At 37.6% G+C, this 23,157-nt stretch overlaps 1 protein-coding gene across 2 annotated transcripts; it reads right to left on the bottom strand.

The window, feature by feature from the left end:
• Window positions 1–779: 779 nt before the first annotated feature.
• Window positions 780–22,438, bottom strand: HORMAD1 (HORMA domain containing 1). 2 transcript variants are annotated; one of them, XM_036453297.2, is made up of 14 exons: window positions 22,391–22,438; window positions 21,426–21,570; window positions 18,805–18,868; window positions 18,104–18,140; window positions 16,109–16,129; window positions 15,813–15,839; window positions 12,761–12,828; window positions 12,143–12,288; window positions 9,764–10,023; window positions 7,297–7,363; window positions 7,144–7,220; window positions 5,618–5,701; window positions 3,310–3,381; window positions 780–1,452 (listed from the first exon to the last, which is right to left on the bottom strand). In XM_036453297.2, the coding sequence occupies exons 1-14, from the start codon at window positions 22,421–22,423 to the stop codon at window positions 1,372–1,374; spliced, it is 1,182 nt and encodes a 393-aa protein (XP_036309190.1). In that variant the 5' UTR covers window positions 22,424–22,438; the 3' UTR covers window positions 780–1,371. The 2 variants fall into 2 exon arrangements, with proteins under 2 accessions (XP_036309190.1, XP_045442731.1); XM_045586775.1 differs by lacking the exon at window positions 16,109–16,129 and having other exon boundaries at window positions 22,391–22,423.
• Between the last annotated feature and the right edge of the window lie 719 nt (window positions 22,439–23,157).

Raw genomic sequence — 23,157 nt, 5'->3', positions numbered from 1 at the left:
CAGAAACCACCCTGGTAAAGTCCAGCCAATCGGAGTTTACAAGGGGAGGCTCTCACCCCCACCCCGCCACCCCGCTATTGTGTTGCGATCCAGACAAACACCACTAAAAGGAGGCAGGTTTGGGTTCAACCTGACAGCTGGTCAATCCAATGAAGGAACCTCGGTGGAATAGAGGAGAGGCCTGCACTCCCAAACCCCATCGAACCGGCCAATCCAAATGTTAAGTAAGCCAGCGCCAGCTGCCGAGGGACAGAGGTTTCTGTTGGTCAGTCTCAGTGTAACAGTGTATACTACTATAATGACGTGAAATGTGTTGGGATACAATAAAGCTAATAATAAATAAACATTTAAAAATTGGTTGCATTTGACAATTAGCTTATTCTTAATTATCCTGTTCCAAAAAAGCCTGATGTGACTCAGTTTGTGGACCTTTATTTGGTTTACATTAAACAGGATGGGTACACTTCTAAATTCTCTATTTAATGCTTGTTCCTGTAAACCTATGAATAATGTAAGTTTTTAGAATATGTCTGCTGAAACTGCAAGAGGCAGACCAAGTTTTAAGTCTTCTGTTTCTAAAGCAAAGGAAATGGTCAAGGCTGGAACCATGCCCAGGGTTTCTCACTGAGGGCACAGTGTCTGTCACACCACCACTCAAAAATTCTAGAAAGTGTGCTCAACTTTTGCAAAGTAATATCTACCAAAATGATCTCGAAATTGGTGCCTAAACATGCTAATTATATAAAAATTGGAAGCCATGAAAGAATATAGATGCTTAACAATATTTTATTTATGCTCTGCAAAATGCCAAACTTTTAAAATCAGTTATTTTGTCTTATAGTAAAAATTTTTTTTAAAAGATAAAGTACCAATATTCAATTATACATTATATATTATCATGGTAATACACTATATCCAAGTACTGAAGAGCATTGTTTTAATAACAAAACCAGTTGCAAACAAAACCAGTTAAATGGTATAGTTTTAACATAAGTAAAAAGTTAATTTCTTCCAAAATATAACAGCAAAATAAACATTATTTGTTTCAAAATGGCTTTAGAGGACCTTAAAAAATTAATGTTTGTTTAAAGAAAGTGTTCACCAAAATGGAAGATAGATCAATATTGAGTAGATAATAAACAGAATCAATTATGACAATGGTTCTTTTGGTTTTATTAAAAAGTTCTACTGGATTTGTCTTAGGTAAGTTTAAGGATCACAATTTGATAGCTAAGAATTCATTTTAGTGTACTAACTGCTTAAGACTACATATAAATTTCCAGAGATAGGGTAAACACACCTTAAAATAGTAATATAGTGTCCTTTAAATGTAGAGATGAACTTTACAATCATGCAGAAGAAAAATAATTTTTATATATCTTCCTTTGGTTCACTAAACTTTCTTTTTTTTTGCACTGACTCTTGACTAGCAGAGTCAATGTGATGAAGAACCTGTTAAAAAAAAGCAACTAGTAAGAACCGGTATTTTACAGTTTAAATGTCTTTAATTTTATATATTTTTATGTTTCTGAGTTTCTTTCTTCTTTTTAAAAAATTATACCTATCTCTGTCCTCCTAAAGTAGGTTACCTGGGTTCTTTAAAAGTAAGGTAAATTTTGTTATTGACATATTTAAATCTTCTGATGGCTGCTGAAAAGTACATATTTGCAAATTATAAGGGTTGTTGGAGTAGGTAAATAGAGTTAAGATTATGCTTTCAAAATAGTAAAAATATTTTGGGGGATAGAGAGGGAAAATGGATTATAAAATGAGCTGCAGATAAACATTCTATCTAGGCACAATGTAAGATTTAAATCATGTTTTGTTTTTATATCCCTGGTACTTAGCAGTGCCTAATAATAGTAGACATTCAATGCACACTTTTGAATGACTTGGATGACAAACTAGAAAAATTCCTAACTAGATTCCCTGAATTACTGAACTTCAATTTTTTTCTAGAAGCAACTTACAAATGATACAAATTGAATTATGATTTTGCAGGGAGAAAAATCAAGGCTTAATACATTGGGGGAAAATGAAAGAATCTAATATATTATCTAGTGAAATGTCAAGTTATTCCATTCCCCTCTTAAGATATGTAAACTTTTTTAAAATATATTTTTGATTTTTTACAGAGAGGAAGAGAGAGGGATAGAGTTAGAAACATCAATGAGAGAGAAACACTTAGCTGCCTCTTCCACACTGCCTACTGGGGATGTGCCCGCAACCAAGGTAGATGCCCTTGACTGGAATCGAACCTGGGACCTTTCAGTCTGCAGGCTGACGCTCTAACCACTGAGAAAAAACGGTTTCAGCAGAAATACCATATTTTTAAGGAACACGTGGATTTGGCAATTTATATTTCTGCTTTAGTTTTGATCTTAGAAAGTTCAAATTTGTGACCCAATTTTAGTTTTATATAAATAAAACTAGAGGCCCGGTGCATGAAAATTCATGCACTGGAGGGGGGGGGCGGTCCCTCAGCCCGGTCTGCCCCCTTTCACAGTCCAGGAGCCCTCGGGGGCAGGAAGTGACCCGGCGATCAGGGGAAGGTGATGCCCCATCACACCTCTGCTGCTGCCACCGCTGACAGCCTGTCCTGGTTACCTGCGCCTCAGGCCCGCCCTGGACAGCTTGGGGGATGAGGGGTCTGCGGGACTCTGGAGGCAGGTGCACAGAGCGGCTGGACCTGCCTGGGGGCAGGCCCGGCCTTGCTGCACACCTGCCACCCCGGTGGGGCTGAAGGGACTAGGTGCTGCTATCTTCGAGGGTGGACAGTCAATTAGCATATTCCCTTCTTATTGGCTGTGGGTGCCGCCATCTCTGAGGGCGGGAACATCAATTAGCACATTCCCTCCTTATTGGCTGTGGGTGCCACTATTTTTGAAGGTGGGACAGTCAATTAGCACATTTCCTCCTTATTGGCTAGGGGCACTGCCATCTTTGTGACCGTGTGAGGGCCAACTAGCATATTCCCTCCTCTTTATTAGATAGAACAGCTTGAATATTTTTGTACTCTCATTTTCTCATTCTCATATTTTCCTGATTTTATTTTATAAATTCCTCCAGCTACTTCAAATCATTCATGGAATCATACATTATATATTTACATGGAGAAAATTAATATACCAACATACTGTGTCTTATTTTAAACTTATTCCATTTTCAGAACCAAATATATTTTTAAATGATTTGGATATCAGAGCTCTGAGGTATATCAAGGGATATTATAGTTGTCATCTTCAATTTAATCCATAATAATGATATTCTGATACTTTTATTCAACCTATGTATTATCATAAGACTTACTGTTTTTTCAGATTCTAGTTGACATCTCTTCCGATTTACTTTAGAAGATTTTACTGGTATTTTTCCATTAGCCTCCAAAAAAAGAGAATAATTACTAATGGGTTACTTCTCAGAGAACAACTAACACTCAATTTTTAACCATAGGTACTATATGAAGTTTTTTAAAAACAAAACAGCTTTACTGAAATGCAATCCAGACACCATGCAATTCACCTATATAATAGCTCACAGAGCTATACTATTATCACCATTGTCAATTTTAGAACATTTTTATCACTCTAAAAAGAAGCCCTCTTCCCTTATTGTTATCACTCATCTATACTCCCACTTTTCCACCAATTCTATGACTTTATGAATCTATAGAAATCCCTATTCTGGACTTTCATGTAAATGTAATTATATAATATGTGGACTTTTGTGACTGACTTCTTTCACTTAGCATAATGTTTTCAAGGTCCATCCAAGTTGTAGCATGTACTGATACACCATTTTTTATAGCTGAATATTAATAATATTCTATTGTATGTATATGCCACATTTTGTTTATCTACTCATCCTTGGATAGACAATTATGTTTTTTTCTACTTTTTGACTACTGTGAATAATGTCAGATATTCAGTTTTTAAAATGAATACTGAATGACAAATTATTATCTATCATACTATTATTCTCTAATAGGACATAATTTCCTGATGCTTAAAATGTACTCTTCAATAATAACTTCCTTAGTATATATACTATTAAATATTTTTATTTATTGCCCTTTCCTAATCATAATTCAGTCATGATTCTCAAAATGAGGAGTATTTTTGGCAGACTTTATATCCAAAAACATAGGCAATTTCAAAAGTGAATTTATGTTCCAAAACATCCTAATGTTACGTTATAAGGAAATCTTTGAACCATGACCTCTTGATTCATAGGTTAATGCCCAACCACTGAACCACACTGGCCAGGCTACCTAATAATTGTTTTTAATGCTGGCTTTTCTTCCTAAATCCTTAAAAAAAGGATTCTCATCCTAAATAAAAGCTTCCTATGAAGAACATTTTGCTGTTAGAAATACTAATTAGAAATACTAATTTTTGAAATTCTTTTATCTTTTGCTTTCATCAGCAGACTAGTTTGAATGCTGTTTTATGCCAGTTCTAACTTCCTATTGAAAATGTTGGGGGGAAAGGAGACCTAAAAATGGCACTGTAATCAGTGACGTGCTGGTAAATGTTTAATAACTGGTTCCCTGGGGACAAATCTTGGGTTGAGGGATTTGTTGATATCCATGCTGTAAATACTCTATCAGCATGGGGTGGCGAATCAGGTGGAGGAGAGCTATGGGTGGTGGTGGGAAAAGAGGAACACCTGTAATAATCTGAACAATAAAGATTTATTTTAAAAAAATATATTTTATTGATTTTTTACAGAGAGGAAGGGAGAGAGATAGAGAGCTAGTAACGTCAATGAGAGAAACATCGACCAGCTGTACATGCCCTTTACCGGAATCGAACCCGGGACCTTTAAGTCCACAGACCGACGCTCTACCACTGAGCCAAACCGGTTTCGGCAATAAAGATTTATTATTAAAAAAATAAAAAAAAAATAAAAAAATACTCTATCATGTCCAATTTCAAGCTGCCAACATGATGTCACTGAATGAGGAGCTGGAAGAAATATTCCAGCATACCACTGTTAGAGTGCGCTGTTTTATATTTTTGGACATAATATTTTGCATATTTTACAGAATGCTTTTTTTTCACCTCTGAACCTTTAAGAGTAACTTAAAGGTTTAAAATACAAGTTTCTATTTAATTCAACTCATACCAAAAAGTAAAACAAAGCAGTGTTTGCCTTTTTGTTTAAGAACATGAGATTCATTTTATACAAGATGTATATAAAACATTCATTTTTAATGTCTTATTAACAAGATAATCCATTTATAAGATGGAACATGGAACATAGCATTTACTTGGGAGTCTACTGGTATATAATGGTGGCACTTCTCAAAGCCTTTTCTGGATGTCCCTCTCTAATGTATCTTCAATGAAATTAACCATTCTTTCCTTTGTGGCTCTATGTAGCTTATTCAGACAGCTATAAAGGCCCTATACCACTGCTTGTTGACTTCCAATTACTAAACTTTTAGCTAAGAACAGAAACTATGTGTTATTTTTAACACCTAGTAAAGAATTTGACACATAGTAGGTGCTTACTAAATATTGGTCCAATAAATGAAGTATTCATAAGCAAAATAAACTCACATATGGGGGGAAATCATAAGGTTAGAATGGAAAACAATCTAAGAGACACTTACTATTTTATTCTGAAAAATTTTTCCACTTCTTGTTTTGCTTTCAGACATAACAAGTTCAGATGTTTTACTGACTAACTGCTCAACCTAGAGAAGAAAATAATTACACATAACATAACATAATATAATCCTATTGAATCGTGTGTTCTCATAACACAATAATGTGGTTTTAAAATTCAATTATCGTCCAGACGGTATGCTCAATGGTTAAGTATCGACCTATGAACCAAGTGGTCAGATTCTCTGTCAGGGGGTCAAAAGGTCAGGCGGTCAGGGCACATAGTTGGGTTTTAGGCTTGATCCCTGGTGAGGGGATGCAGGAGGCACCTAGTCAACGATTCACTGATGTTTCTCTCTTTCTTCTCTCTCTTTCCCTTCCTTCCTGAAATCAATAAAAATATATATTTAAAAATAATTCAATCTTGCCCTGATTGGTTTGGCTCAGTGGATGGAGTGTTGGCCTGTGGACCCAGAGGTTCCAGGTTCGATTCTGGTTAGGGGCATGTACCTTGGTTGCAGGCACATCCCCAGTGGGGGGTGTACAGGAGGCGGCTGATGGATGTTTCTCTCTCATTGATGTTTCTGACTCTCTGTCCCTCTCTCTTCCTCTCTGTAAAAAAATCAATAAAATATATTAATAATAATAAGAATTCAATCATATAAAATTTAGGGTCTTATTTGTTGAGGCAATGAAACCAATAATTTTGAGTTGGTCTTTACTGTCATAAAAAGTACAAGTATAAAGATATGAAACTGACACTGTTCACAGTTGACCATTCACTGATTTGAGACAGTCCCAAATGATCATCACCAGGCACTACTCTTCTGGAAAAAAAAACTTTAGCTCACTGCCAATGGAAAAAGGGACTGTGTAAAAGGAGACAATCATCAATAACATTTTCAAGTTCATTTTATCTAAATATTACTTCTAGATTTTACTGTAAATGGAAAACAAAACTAAACATGTTCTGCTCCAAGGCTACCAAAATGTATTATATATCACCATTTGTAAATACAAAGGGTGATATATAATAATTGCTTAAGATTCTACCTAGCTCTGAAATATTGAGATTCTATGAACAGTATGTAGATTACTAAACAAATCTACCCATAATATACTTAAAACTTTCAACATATAATTCCCAAATTTTGTTAATGAGTATTCTTAATACCTAATTTTCTTCTAAAAGACCTGGATTAAGAAAATCTGAGAAATGACTAAATAAACACATAAGCAACAAGTCTCAAAAAAAAAAAAAGTTAGGCCCTAATGGGTTTGGATCAGTGGATAGAGTGTCGGCTTGTGGACTGAAGGGTCCCAGAGTCATTTCTGGTCAAGGCATGTACCTCAGTTGCAGGCTTGATCCCCAAGCGGAAGGAAACCAATAGATGTGACTCTCTCACATAAATGTTTCTCTCTCTGAGCTCTAAGAATCAATGAAAAAATATCGTTGGGTGAGGATCAATAAAAAATAAAAATATGAAAAACAAAACAAATTAAAAGTAAGATGGAACTATCAAGTTTATACCTGAGAATGAGAAACTGAAAGCTCTGGACCTTCTTTAGATCTCATAAATTCATCTTCCTCACAAACTAAACTTGGTTCTGGAAAAAAAAAAAAAGTTAAAAGCATAAAATTGAGTTAGAAGTGAATTAATCTACATTTACATTAACTTCGTACCTCCAAGTTCAGAAGATCTAGGATTTTTTTTCTGCTCTTCTATTTTTGTTTCAATGTCAAAATCATCCTATATGTGGGGGGGAAAATGACACATTTCAAAAAGAAACTAAAACAACTTGGTAGATCTATTTAAACAAATTTTTTTTTCTGTGAAGTTTAAATCCTATATAATAAAAGGCTAATATGCAAATTCACCCTCCATTGGGAGTTCAACCAGGGGGCGGGGTGGGCCCACCAACTGCTCTCGCCCCTCCCCCCAGGCTGGCCCAATCAGCCAATCAGGGCAGGTGGGCCAGACCCTACCTAGGCATGAATTCATGCACCTGGCCTCTAGTATAACAGACTACAACTTCCTTACTAGAAATAAAGTGGTCGTATAATTACTATAACAAAACAACTTATTTATCCAAAGTATATTTTACAGGGTAGCTTTGAGGACAAGTGATAAAAATACATAATTTTCTCAAAATGTATAATGGGTCTAAGATCCCTTCTTAGATCTTACTGTTTGAGGGCACTGAATTAGACATATTCACACAACAAGCTGCCACTTCTATAGCTCTGGAATTTCCACAGAGATGTTAGCATATACTCTGAACAGGTTTAATGTCTACTTTATAAGTATTATTCCCTATGTGACATATGTCAAAGAACTTTAAGTATTTTTTTTTAAATATGTTTTTATTGATTTTAGAGATAAAGGAGAGGAAGAGAAACAGATAGGCTGCCTCCTGCATGGGGTGGAGTGGGGAAGGGTGGGGAATGGAGCTTGCAACCCACACATGTGTCCTGACTGGGAATTGAACCGGTGACCTCCTGGTGCATGGAAGAACACTAAACCAACTGAGCCACAAGGGCCAGGGCCAAGCTTTAAATATTTTAAAGAATGCTACATAAATCCCAGACATATTTGTTTATAAAGTAAGACTACGGTTTAGTTTTTAGGGGAAATATTTCTTCTTTAACTGTATTGGTTGAAAATGAAATTTTTCTATTTGTAAGGATGTGGGCACAAAGCCTAAATCAGAATAATCAGAACTGTGGTCCCAATTTAGAATAAAATGAGACAAGAGAAAACAACAAAGATGAGATTAAAGAAAATTATGTTAATGATGAAAGATTTTCTTGGACTAAGGCAAAACAACATAAGCTTTTTTATACTTATATTCATCTATTCATTCAACCAATACTACTGAGAATGCACACTTGTAAATCTAAGTGCTAGGTATAAGAGGACAACAATAAGACTCTTTCTTTCCTCTAGGATAGGGGTGTCGAACTCAATCAGAGAAGGGGCCAAAATCTAAAATCCAGCCTAAATCGCGGGCCGAATGGTTTACTGAACAGTCATAAACTGTCATTGTGATGGAAACGCAGCGGAGTGCAGTGCTGACAGTGCGGTGCGGGCCACATTGCAAGGCCTGGCAGGACGGATTTGGCCCGCGGGCCTTGTGTTTGACACATGTGCTCTAGGAACTCCAGGCTGCTTCAGGACTGACTCTCCAGGCCCTAAAGAAATTCAAGCAGAGCTAATAGTATTGTAAAAAGGGTTCCAGCATTAGTTGATTAGATCAGTGGTTTTCAGACTATGCTCCAGAGACCAAACTATGCTCCCCACTATTAGGGAAGGTCAGGTGGTTGGCTGGTTCTCTAGGACCATTCCAGGCTTCATTCTAACTGTTGCACTTTTAAATAAGCAACCTGTCAACCGTTTGACTGGCCAACCGTTTGGTTGCTTTGATGCACACTGACCATCATGGGGCAGACACTCAACGCAGGAGCTACCCCCTGGTGGTCAGTGTGCTCCCACAGCGAGAGCACTGCTCAATGAGTTTATCAAGCGGCAGTGGTGGCAGGGGCAGTGGAACTGGGAGGAGCGGGAGCGGGAGCTGCTTGGTACCCGGCCTGGACTGGGGCTCCTCCCTGGCTGCTTGCCACTTCAAGCACTGCTACATCACTGGGGGATGTCGGACTGCCGAGGATCAGGAAACCGGCAGTCCGACATCCCCCAAGGGGTCCTGGGTTGTGAGAGGGCACAAGCCAGGCTGAGGGAACCCACTAGTACATAAATCCGCGCACTGGGCCTCTATTGTTTGTATAAAGATAAAAAGCATTAAAACATTTTGAATTTTCAAACTGGGTTGAGGCATATTCAGAGTGTATGCTAATATCTATGCGGAAATTCCGGAGCTATAAAAGTGGCAGCTTATTGTGTGAACATTTCTAATTTAGTGCCCTCAAACAACAAGATCTAGGGTTTCTTAGAACCAGCATATATTTTGAGAAAGTTGAATATTTTTATAATTTGTCCTTTAAAACAAGCCTATACCTTCTTTAAGGTCCCTTCCAACCTTGAGTTTATGTTTATGATACAGTATTTATACAAATATTAACAAGAGCTATTAAAGTCCTCATTGAGACAAACATTTATTACTGCTGTGCTTTATATTTCTTTAAATACACTTACAGATGTATACTGCTCCTGTTCATCTTCTGGACCATCTTCGTCCATGAGAATTTTTTGAAATGGCGTTTTTAACTGGTTTGGAAATAATACAGTTGAATCAATATTTTCCATTCGTTCTTTCTCGGTGGTCACCTTTACTTTGAAGGTGTGAAAGGGTGTTGGGACTTCTCCCACATTTAAGTACATAGGCTCCCCTTCAAATATCACTCCTTCACAATCACCATCCTTAAAACCAGGAGGCTGGTAATCTGGGGGTGTAACTGCAAAAAAGTAAGTATAAACTGTGCTGTTCATGAAATTGAAGAAAATATTAAAAACAGATGCAGATTGAAGAAATTTTAAATACAATAAAAAGTAAAAATCACCCTCCTATTGTCTCCAAGTTCTTATTTTATTCCCTAAAGGTAACCTTTTTTTTTCTTCACCTTACTGACTGTGATCTTGAGAAAATTATTTATCATCCTTGATTTGATTTACTTATCTGTCAAATGTGGAAAATAACAGGAACTACCTCATAGGGTAATTGTAGGTATTAAATGAATTAAAGTGTGCAAAATGCCAGGACCGGTTTGGCTCAGTGGATAGAGCGTCGGCCTGCGGACTGAAGGGTCCCGGGTTTGATTCCGGTCAAGGGCATGTACCTTGGTTGCGGGTGCATCCCCAGTAGGGGGTGTGCAAGCGGCAGCTGATCGATGATTCTCTCTCATCGATGTTTCTAACTCTCTATCCCTCTCTTTTCCTCTCTATGAAAAATCAATAAAATATATTTAAAAAATAAAATAAAATAAAAATAAAGTGTGCAAAATGCTCAGAACAGGACTGGCACATAGTCAGTTATTTAATAAATGCCAGTAGTTTTTATGTTGTTGCTTTATGTTCTTTTAGAAAATATAGATTATGCATGTAAAATTTATAATATTCTGTATATATTCATATATATATATATACTTAAAACACAAATAAAGATCATACTTGTGCCAACCTGTTTTTACCATCTTTTAAATGTTTTAATATTTCTTGACTAACTTATCAGCACATTTTTCAAAATAATTTTTTCATGTTTTTACTGATTTGTAAAAGGAAGAGGGAGAGGGAGAGGGAGAGAGAGAGGGAGAAATAGAAAATAGAAACACTGGTAATAGAGAAACATCCAATGGTTGGCTTCCTCCTGCAGCTCCCTCCCCCTTCTCCCCAGGGACTGAGCCTGCAACTCAGGCTTGTGCCTTGACTCTGAATCGAACTATGACCTCTTGATTCCTGGGTTGATGCTCAGCTGCTGAGTCACACTTGACAGGCTATCAGTGCATTCTTTTTAATAGCTTGCACAGTATTTTATTATAGATGCACCATAATTTATTTACATAATCCTCCAATGAAGGACACTCAAAGTTGTTTCCAGTTTGCTCCTGTTTTAATCAATAGTATAATGAAAATTCTTAATATATATAACTTACATATTTGTGTAAGTATAGTTCTAAGATATTTTCCTAGCTATAGAATTTTTAGATTAAAGGCAATGTGCATTTAAAATTGTAATACTGTCAAATTGTTATTTAAAAATGTTGTACCTATGCATATTCTCTTAAGAGTATATAAAAATGTCTGCTTCCCCCCCACACTCTTGCCAATAATATTTACAAATTTTGCTGATCTAATAAGTGAAAAATGGTATCTGTTTCATTTCTTTTTTTTTTAATATATTTTTTTATTGATTTTTTTACAGAGAGAGGAAGGGAGAGAGCTAGAGAGCTAGAAACGTCGATGAGAGAGAAACATCGACCAGCTGCCTCTTGCACACCCCCTACTGGGGATGTACCCGCAACCCAGGTACATGCCTTTGACCAGAATCGAACCTGGGACCTTCCAACCCGCAGACCGACGCTCTACCACTGAGCCAAACCGGTTTCGGCCATTTCTTTAATTATGAGTAAGACTGTACCTCACATAGAAATGTTATTATCAGTGGAGAAGTCTGTGTATTATTTAAAGCCCATTTTTTTCAATTTTTTTTCTCCAAATGTTGATATTAAATGTAAATTTTGTGATTTCAAAAAAGTATATAACAATTTAGATCCTTACAAACATATGGGATGAAAACCAATCGTTTCAACAATACTAAAACAGTATGTATTGCAGCCCAGACAGAGTGGCTCAGTGTTTGAGTGTTGACCTATGAACCAGGAGGTCACAGCTTGATTCTCGGTCAGAGTATAGGCCCAGGTTTCAGGCTCAATCCTCAGTGTAAAGCGTGCAGGAGGCAGCTGAGTGATGGTTCTGTCTCATCATTGATGTTTCTCTCTTTCTCTCCTCCCTATTTCTCTCTGAGATCAATTAAAATATATATTTAAAAAATAAAACAGTATGTATTACAAATAGTACCTTCATCATAGTAAAAAAGTTTCATGGTCAAGCAAACATCATTAGGTAAAGGTTCCAGATTTTGCATTAGAACATACATCTTGCGAATGAGGAGAATACTTGCTTTCTTGGTGTCAGCATATGACATACTAGATTCAGTGCTTTGACTGTTAATAGAAGAGAGTCACATTATTTTATGACACCTGTAGCTTCTAATAACATAGCTTCACATTTATTTGAGATTCTTATTTCTATTATAGCATTGTGAAGTTGAAACCATAAAATGTCATAATTATAAAAAATTTATTATTTTAAACTAGTATCTTAATTTTACATAAATAAACATGTATTTTATATAAGATGTTTGAAGAAAACCAATCCTGGATTTTAATTATATTTATAATCACTCAAGATACAATAGCTTTCATACTCTTTGGCTCTGTTTCACCATTAAAATAACATATAATTAGCCACAGAATCCTAGTTTACAGCTACTCCAAGGATATTTGGTACAGCTACACCTTGATGGTTAATTGGGAATGTCTGAAAAGTTCCAAATTAATCCTGAAGTTTAGTTATATAGTATTAATATGAATAAATGGTAATCTGTCACAGGAAAAGAAAACTATAGAACAATACCTTATGAAGTCCATGACTGGTCCATTCCCGCTGTACTTGAATTTAAATTGGTAACATTCTGAAATTGTCTTAAGTAGAAAACACTGCAGTTATGAATCTGATATATAGTATTGGAAGCCAAGTAGCTATATACTGCTTTTGTATGACTTAATATCCTAGCTAATAAAGAGGGAATATGCTAATTGACTTTCATGCCATTGCGAAGATGGTGGCACCCACTGCTAGTAAGGGGATATGCTAATTGACTGCCCCACCCTCAAAGATGGTGGTGCCTACAGCCAATAAGGAGGTAATATGCTAATTGACTACCCCACCCTCAAAGATGGCTGCACCCACAGCTAATATGCTAATTAACTGCCACACCCTCAAATACAGCAGCACCCACAGCCACAAGATAGCGGTGCCCAGTCCCCTCAGCCCTGAAGGGGTGGCAGGAGCACAGCAAGGCCAGGGCCACCCCCAGGCAGGCCCAGCCACTCCAAGTGCCTGCCTCCAGAGTCCCTCAGTCTCCTCAGCCCCCCAGGGCTGGCCTGAGGCACAAGCAAGCCTTAGATGTTAGCTGCCCAGCCATCCAGGGCCATCCGTAGCTCAGGTAACCAGGGCCAGCTGAGGCTTGCACCACCAGCAATGGCAGCAGCAGAGGTGTAATGGAGCATTGCCTTCCCCTGATCGAGGCCAGGTTGCCTCCCACCCCTGAGGGCTCCCAGACTGTGAAAGGGAGCAGGCCGGGCTAAGGGACCCCCACTCCAGTGCATGAATTTTCATGCACCGGGCCTCAAGTTTACCTAATAATTTTTTCTGCCATATCAATCCCTATTGGTTCACTGAAACTTTAAAGTCCCAATAGTTGATTACCATGGTTTGGGGTTTAGGGCTTCAATCTTGGAGAAAAATTTATTCTCCTATTCATTGCAATGCATGTTAGATATATCAGAGAGAAGGAATTCCTTGGCAGACAGATAAGGAAGGGAGGTAGCATATCTCTTACTTTAGCAGAATGATAAAGTACAGGCCTTCAATTCTTGCTATACTGTAACCACAAGCAAATCATTTATGCTTTCTAAAAATATATGTATTTTTATTGCTTTCAGAGAGGAAGAGATAGGAACATTAATGATGAAAGAGAATCAATGATCGGCTGCCTTCTGCACATTCCCTACTGGGGATTGAGCCCACAACCTGGGCATGTGTCTTGACAGGGAATTGAGCCATGAGCTCCTGGTTCATAGGTCAATGCTCAAGCACTGAACCATGCAGGCTGGGCCATTTAAGCTTTCTAAGTCTCAGTTTCCCCACCTAATGAAAGGAGTTGAAAATAGTACCTATCTCATTGATAGTTGTCAATATTTATCAAGTGGGATAATTTATACAGAGCCCTTAATGAAGTGCCTAGCACAACAAGCATTAGATATTAGTTTATCAGCAAGGTATCTCTTTTATTGAAAGAAAAAACGTGTAACTATAAAACATCTAAAAATAAAAAGCAGCCATGTAGGTTGCTTGATTAAAAAAGAAATCTGAAAATAAATGAACATATTTCTGAACAGTTAGTTTCTGAACAATCAACTAATCATAGCCTTTGACCATATGATTTTGTCTCCATGGACATATATATTAAGGCATGAATATTAACGAAAAGACACGCTCCCAGCCCTCTCGAAACTCTAGAACTTTTATTGCATTCTTTACATTTCAGTGCTCCAGAGGGAAGGGAATCAGTTCTTAAAAAACAAAAACAAAAAATCTGCTTCTCCATGACTGAGTAAAACACTGTGTTATAGCAGGTATAATGTAATGGTTAAGCACCCAGATCAGGAACTGAACTTTTTAGGTCCAAACTCTGGTTCAGTCACTGTGAACAGAGGCAAGAAACCTTGTATCTGGGTTTTCTTATTTATAAAGTAGAGATGATAATGGTAGTTACCTCATAAAGGTCGTGATGAATTAATGAGATATCACATAGAAAGCCCCAAAGAACAGAGTCTAATAAGAGTAGTCAATCAGCCCTAGCTGGTTTGGCTCCGTGGATAGAGCTGCGGCCTGTGGACTGAAAGGTCCCAGGTTCGATTCCTGTCAAGGGTATATTCCAGGGTTGTGGGCTTGGTTCCCAGTAGGGGGAGTGCAGGAAGCTGCTGATCAATGATTCTCTCTTATCATTGATGTTTCTCTCTCCCTCTCCTTTCCTTTCTAAAATCAATTAAAAAAAAATAGATAAAAAAAAGAGTAGGCAATCAAGAGGTCCCTCCACCCCCAGTTTCTTATCTTCTGGTTTTTCTTTTCATTTCTTGTAATCCCTACTTGAATTATTAGATGAACTGGTGGATGTGACTGAATTGGGATGAATATCAAAGTTTAAGAAGGAGTTTTGTTTTTCTCAAACTCAACCCCTTTCATCCTATATAATAAAAGGCTGATATGCAAATCGACTGAACAGCAGAACAACCTATTGCTATGACTCGCACTGACCACCAAAGGGCAGATGCTCAACCCAGGAGCTGCCCCCTGGTAGTCAGTGCACTCCCATGAAACCAGGCTCATGGCTGGTGAGCATAGTGATGGTGGCTGGAGCCTCTCCCATCTCCGTGGCAGCGTTAAGGATATCCAGCTGCCGGCCTGGGGAGAGGGCCTAAGCCATCAATGGAACATCCCCTGAGGGCTCTTGGACTGCAAGAGGGCGCAGGCCAGGCTGGGGGACACCCTCACCCCCACCCAAGTGCAAGAATTTGGTGTACCAGGTCTCTAGTAATTCTATAAAAGGAATACTGTAAAGAACCAGTAGTCAGGATATTTAAGTTATTTCAAATGGTCTGTGGCTTTGTGACCTAGGATCAGTCACATAATCTCTCTTGTAGTAAGTGTATTAATTTGTTTGAAAATGATAATACAAATCCCGTTTTACCTCAAAAGACTTTATGAAGTTTAAACTTGAAAATATATGTGAAAGTGCATTGATTAAAACACAATTAAAAGCATAAGATATTATATTATAATTTTAAGTTATTTTTTAAATATTAGAAGCATTATGCTTCTTTAGTAACTTAAGCAGAGTTACCTGAGGGTCTTCTGGGTTGGTGTATACCTATTTTAAAGTAATTTACAATTGAGTGAGACAAAGCTAAGTATTCAAGGAGAACTAAATTAGTTGTTTAGACTAAACTATTACATGAACTCAGCAAGATAAAATACAAAACAACCCCCTAAAATATTAATTTGATACTTTTCCCCCATGGAATAGATCAGTTAGTTACTTGAATAAAATGACATAATTAATTGATGGTTTTAGTATTACTTAATTAAGCAAGGTAGAATTTGACAGTCTTTAAAAAATAACAATTTAAAAATACTTACAGCTAGAACAACAATCCTTAGCTGAAATACAACAAAGAACAAAAATCTTACTCTTATTGTATAAAATGTTTTTTCATGATGGATCATAAGAATTCTGTCTATTTCAACATTTATTCCTAATAAGAAATAATTTAGCAGAAAATAGGCTTTCTATGATGCATATAGAGCAACATATACTTTACATATTTTTCTCTATTCCCTAAAATAGTTAACTTACTCAAGAATGAAATTCATGTTATTTGCTTAAGCAAACAGGAGCATTACTGCCAGTTACATGGAAAATAAACATTGTGAAAGAACACATTAAAGCTTTCCAATGTGAAAACAAACTTTGAAAGGAGAAAAAATACAGGATTCAGGGTTCTGTTCATTTAATAAAGGAAAGAGGCTTTTGAGACCACAGAACAGAGAATCACAGGAAATCATTCACTCAAGTAACCTGCCAAAATCTAAGAGTCATCCTTGATTTAGATCTTTTGCTAATACTCCAGAACCAATCAACCACTAAGTCCAATCAATTCTACTATGAAACATATCCTAAATCTTTTTTTTTTTTTTTTTTTACTTTTCTTCTGCTATCCTGGTCTAAGCCACTAGTTCTTCTCCTGTCCCCCTCGCCCCAGTATTGTAATAAGAGATTAAAGTGTTATTCTCCTTAATTTCAATCTTATTCTACTTCTACAGTATATTCTCTAAATAGCAGCCAGAGTGATTTCTAATTTAACATATAAATCAAATAATGTTACATTTCTACTCAATATCTTCAAATGAATTTTATTTGAACCTAAAGTAAAATTCCAACTCTTTACCTACATAGCTGTGAATGCTCTTGCCCTCTCTTTCTCCAAGCTCATCTCCTGCCACTCTGCACTGTTCATTGCACTCCAATCATACTGGCCTTTTTGTTCCTTGAACTCTCCAAACTCCTCTCCAGCTCTGAATTTGCTGCTCTGCTAGGAATACTCTCTCCCTAACATCATTGCCTGCTTGGTTTATTCTCATTTAAGTCTCAGCTTAAATCCCACCTCCTCACAGTAGCTCCTTTGACCACCCCATCTAAAGTTACCTCACCTTTCATTTGCCACATATTTTTTTCTAAAAATTTTAATTACATTTATCTGACTTATTTGACTGTTTTCCCTCTATAGAAGGGACCCTCTTTATCTTTTTGACCACTGTTAGCTTACCTAGCTCCTACCCAGAATATGTGTCTAGCACACAATAGGCACTCAATATTTAATAAACATTAAATATTTAATGCCTTAATGAGGGAGATTAGTGACCATAGATAAAATTTTACATTTCTCACAATTTTATTTTACTTCTTTGTATATGTTGATATAAAAATATTCTAACTATAAGGCTCATGGTCTATATTAAAACTTTATTAATTGAAATTTCACTAATTCAGAATTTGTGACAATATAACTTAGACTAATGGAAATTTATTTTTGAATGAAGAAATTATTAAGTTATTAGTATAAGAGCATAGAAGGCATGTGCAACTAATGAATAAACTATTTTATTTATTTATTTTAAAAAATATTTTTATTGACTTCAGAGAGGAAGAACGAGAGAATTATTGATGGGCTGCCTCCTGCACAACCCCTCCTGGGGACTGAGTCTACAACCCCCCGGCATGCGCCCTGACTGGGAAGCGAACCACGGCCTCCTGGTTCATAGATCTACGCTCAATCACTGAGCCACACTGGCTGGGCATTAGTAAACTATTTAAAGACCTTTTAATTCATTGTTTTTGTAAATTAATGTGTGTTAACAACCACAACTGTCTTGGCAAAATCTGTGATATAGTAATTCTATTAGTTTTAAATGAGGGGAATATTGGTCTTTAAAATATTCAAATGTTTAGGCTTTTCAGTAATTTGAACTGTCCTATGCTCAAGTTAGTTTAAATTAATGTTTTACTACATGGTAATTAATGTTACATTTGTAGAATAAATTATGGGGAAAAAGGATAAAGAGAGATTGACTTACATATTTTTTCTGTAAAGCATCATAGCATCCTCGCATCCTAAAAAAATAATTAAGGATTCATTTTTAGATTGAATGCATTTCCAGAAAATAATTCTTTTAATAAATCTCATTATCTCATAACTAAATAATATAAAATTTTCTTATTAAAGCTCCTGTCTTAGTAACTAGTTTAAAATAATAAAAACAAACAATGGCAAAAATATAAAATACTGATATGGATGGAAGGGAAGATATAAAATATCTGGCCTCAGCCTGGCCAGCGTGGCTCAGTGGTTGACCATTGATCTGTGAACCAGGAGGTCATGATTCCATTCCCAGTCAGGGTACATTCCTGGGCTTCAGGCTCGATCCCCAGTGTGGGGTGTGCAGGAAGCAGCCGATCAATGGTTCTCTCTCATCATTGATATTTCTATATCTCTCTTCCTCTCCCTTCCTCTTTGAAATCAATAAAAAATATATTAAAAAAATAAAAAGTAAAATATCTGACCTACTATTTGTGGGGAACAATAATGGGAAAATAAAGCTCACATGGAGCATAAAATTAAGAAAAAATTTAATGCAAAAATCCAAAGACCTGCAAAAATAGTATCCAAGGTTAAAGGGAAATTGCTAAAATTGGGTTAAACACTGAAATGTATCCAAAGTACAAAAAATGTGATTTAATTTTTAAAAATCCTATTATTAGGTATTATTTTACTTACCACTTTACTAATTGTGTAGCTCCTGGACAAGTTTTATCGTCTCTCAGAATTTTGACACAAAGATCTAAACATAAAAATTATAATATAAATTTAGAGCTACTTAAGATTAGTAAACAACTAGAAATTTAAAGTGAAGATTATGTTCTTTAGCTGTGTATTATCTATAATAATCCTATATAATAAAAGGGTAATACACAAATCAACCAAACGGTGGAACTACCAGTTGCTATGATGCTAAATGACCACCAGTGGGCAGACGCTCAATGTAGGAGCTGCCCCCTGATGGTCAGTGTGCTCCCACAGGGGGAGCGCCACTCAGCCACAAGTTGGGCTGAGGGCTGGCAAGTACAGTGGCAGTGACGGGAACCTTTCCCACCTTTACTGTGTGCTAAGGATTAGGCCCCGAGGGCTCCCGTACTGTGATAGGGCACAAGCTGGGTTGAGAGACCTCCCCCACCCCACCAGTGCACGAATGTCATGCACCGGGCTTCTAGTTTAATATTAAAAATGTAATATGCTAATTAGACTGGATAGCCGAACGACTTTCCAGACATCTTTGCGGATGACCTTCCAGATGAAGCCAGAGCTGTGAGGGCCAAGGCAAGGAGGCAAGCTGCCCTGGCTATGCCCCTTGCACAAATTTCATGCACAGGGCCTCCAGTTCTAATATAATAAAAGGCTAATATGCAAATAGACCGAAAGGCAGAACAACCGGTCCATGTGACTTGTGCTGACCACCAGAGGGTGAGTGCAGAACATGGCAGGAGTTGGCCACAGTTGTATGGTGGAGCAGGTGAGCAGGGGTACCAGACCATGGCAGGGCACTGGTTGCGGTCATTGGGGTGAGCCTCTGGTGATTATTGAAAATTCTTTGCTCCTGCGAGCTGCAGTCCCACCCAGTGCTCTCACCTGCTCCCACCCACAGCTGGCACCCAGATCGCTCACTGCATCAGTGGGTGCAAGTGGCAGCTGCCACTCCAATTGCCCCTTAGGGCTTCTCCACCTCCTTCTGCTCTTGAGGGGCAATCGAGGTAGCAGCCACCTCTTGCACCTGCTCATGGTACCAGCTCCACTCGCACTCGCTGCTGGTGCTGGCCCCAATAGCTCCATGCGTTCAGCAGGTGGGAGTGGGGTTGGTGCCATCAGCCTGTGGGAGCAGCAGCAGTGGGAGCGGAGCTGCTGACAGACAGGGGACTGGGGGCCTCACCAGGAGGGACTGGGCGGGAGCACAGAGGATGGGCCAAGACCTGCTCCTGTGCCCACGACAGCCCTACCACCCACAGTTCCTTTCAAGGTACACAAATTCATGCACTGGGCCCCTAGTCAGTATATTATTAATGTCAATGAACTCTCAGATGATTAGTATTAATATAATTAAAGGAAGAAAGATTATATGGAAATAATCTTTTTATCCTTATTATAAAATGGTAACATAAGGATTAAGGGTGCATGTTGATAGGTAAAAATTTTTCATTTTTAAAAGCTATAGAATACTTAAAGTTACACTTAATGCTTTCAAGGCATTGCTATCCAAGAGTCTTAAAATATTTGCTATGATGCTTATCCTAATAAAATACTTGTAAAAGGCCAAGAAGTTAACTGATTAGAGCCCTGCAAAGAAGGAACATGTAATACAGTGGAAAGAACTGAAAAGATCTCTCAGTCTCAGGCTCTTTATCTGAAAAACAGGGATAATATCTAACTCATAGGCCTTTAATGTGAATTGCAAAATATCATACATAACATAGTGCTTAATATATCACGCACACATAGCTGATACTCAACATTAGCCACAATATTGCATACATATATGTGCTGGGCAATATAATATATAAATTGGCTGTATTAGGCATTTTTACAATAGAACAATCACTACCACTGTATAAAGATATAAATAATACAATATTTTTATCTATTTACTTCATCATTGTAAGAGTAATGTCAGGTAAAATTATACTTGAGAAACTGAGAAAAAAATTTATATTAATCAAAGGTATTGAATATTTAAAAAACAACAACAACACTTAGATGTCCACACAAAAACTTGTACACAAATGTGACATTATTTATAATAGCCAAAATGTGGAAACAACCCAAATATTCATCAATTGATGAATGGATAAATAAACTGTGACAGGACCATTTAATGGAGTATCATTCATCAATAAAAAAGAATAAAGTACTAATCCACGCTACAATATGGATGAGCTTTGAAAACATTATGCTAAGAGAAATAAACCAGTCACAAAGGGCCACATATTATATGGTTGCAATTATATGAAATGTCCAGAATAGAAAAACCCATAGAGACAGGAAGCAGATTGGTGGTTGCTTAGGAGGGGAAGCTGAGGGAAGTGAGAGTGACTTAATGGGGATGGAGTTTCTTTGGGAGTAATGAAAATTTACTAAAAATGACAGTGGTGATAGTTGCATATCCCTTTGAACATCTAAAAATCACTCAATTGTGCAATTTAAATGAGTTAATTGTCAGGTGTGTGAATTATATCTCAATAAAACTGTTATTAAAAAAGCAAAATCTCTAAGTAAAAAAATAGTTTTAGAGCAAGCCTTTGTAAAAATAACTATGCTTAAAGGAAGTTTTAAAATAAACATGATATTACCATCTAGATATCTTGAACCATAAGCACATTCTGGAAATATTCCTCTCAAATACGTGATGCAGGACACGGAAACCGCTAGGAGCCTCTTCACCAGCATCAAGGACTGCTGCTCAGTCGGAATCTTGCTGGGAAATACCAATTCACTCTAAATTCAAAGAAAACGAGACACTTCATTTACTAAAGGGAAGTCTTTCTGAAATTGTAGACCTAATCTTGCAAAAGCTCCGTGCTTTCCCCAAGAATTTCTAACCTAGTAAATAGTCCGCAGGAAGCAGTGTGGCTTCTGTGATAGGAAGGTGCCTCCAGGCAGCAGCCTCAAGGCCATATAAAAAGCACTCACTGGCCCTAACCAGTTTGGCTCAGTGGGTAGAGCGTCGGCCTGCGGACTCAAGGGTCCCGGGTTCGATTGTGGCAGAGGCATGTGCCTTGGTTGTGGGCACATCCCCAGTAGGAGGTGTGCAGGAGACAGCTGATCGATGTTTCTCTCTCATCAATGTTTCTAATTCTCTATCCCTCCCCCTTCCTCTCTGTAAAAAATTCAATAAAAAATATTTAAAAATAAAATTAAAAAAGCACTCATTGCACAGACAGAAAACACTGTGCAAGGCGAGGGCTGTGCAAAGATGGCAATCTTACCTTTGTGGGGCCATGAACATCCGTTTTTTAGGAGTGGACACTATGAATGATAATTTCATCAGAGCAACAGAACCTAATGTGAACTGACCTTGAACTGGCCATTGACCACGAGGCATCCACCATCCAACAGGATTTTCCATTCATTCAAAATAGTTTAGCAAAAAAATCTTCATTTCTTAAAACATGGAGTTTTCTGATTTCACTAAACCCTCACTCAAACAGTTGGCTCTAATTTTCAAATATAAAAATAGCTGAGACTTAAAGACACAATAAAATTAGATAAATTAATATGTATTAAAATATAAACAAATAAACAAAAGAACTCATACCAGGGGTGTTCCCTGCAGTTGTGCAGTGGCCATCTTCTGAGAAGTATTTTCTCTAATTCAACCTTGAAATATAAATACAAGCTTTAACTTCAGACCTTGTTTTTTACTCTATTCTAATTTACTACCTACAAAGGCAGGAAGAATGATAGGTGGCTAAATGAGGGGATTCCTTTACTTAAAAATGGAATCTTCAAAAACATTCCTTTTGCCCTATTTTGTAAGGTCCTAATTTTAAGCCATTTTACTAGCAAGCCTCACATAAAATGGGTTAAGAAAGCTCTTTAAAAGAGCTTTTTTTTTGGGGGGGGGGTGAGGGGGGGAGTTCCACAGGTTTTAAGTAGAATTGAGGAGAGGAGGAGGAGGAGGGAGGGAGAGAGGGAGGGAGAGAGGGAGGGAGAGAGGGAGGGAGAGAGGGAGGGAGAGAGGGAGGGAGAGAGGGAGGGAGAGAGGGAGGGAGAGAGGGAGGGAGAGAGGGAGAGAGACGTCGATTGGTTGCCTCCCCCAGGGACGCGCCTTTGGCCGGGATCCCTACGGTGCGTGGGTAGACGCTCTAACCACTGAGCAACCGACCCGGGCTCAAAGACCTTTTAAGAAAAGCATAATCTCCTATTTTTTTCTTCACTTAATAGTATTCAAGCATTAACAACGTTGTACAGGTAGGTACTAGGGATTGAAAAACTGCCCTTGCCAAACCCTGTACAACAATCTTTTAATTTTTTGTTTTAAATTTGTAGTTTCAAAATAAGCGAGTCCGGTAACGTTCCTTC

The sequence above is a fragment of the Pipistrellus kuhlii genome, unplaced genomic scaffold (genome assembly GCF_014108245.1).
Source record: "Pipistrellus kuhlii isolate mPipKuh1 unplaced genomic scaffold, mPipKuh1.p scaffold_m20_p_24, whole genome shotgun sequence".
NCBI lineage: Eukaryota > Metazoa > Chordata > Mammalia > Chiroptera > Vespertilionidae > Pipistrellus > Pipistrellus kuhlii.
This window is presented reverse-complemented; position numbering and strand designations above follow the sequence as displayed.

Bases quoted from the DNA above. Each gene is read 5' to 3' on its own strand.
- HORMAD1 (XM_036453297.2), bottom strand. From the start codon at position 22,423: ATGGCCACTGCACAACTGCAGGGAACACCCCTG. The intron at 15,840-16,108 runs GTAAGTATTTTT...ACTTTAAAATAG, and splicing joins TAAGGATTGTTGTTCTAGCT to GTATACACCAACCCAGAAGA. The intron at 1,453-3,309 runs GTAAGTCTTATG...TTTTTTTAACAG, and splicing joins AACTAGAATCTGAAAAAACA to GTTCTTCATCACATTGACTC.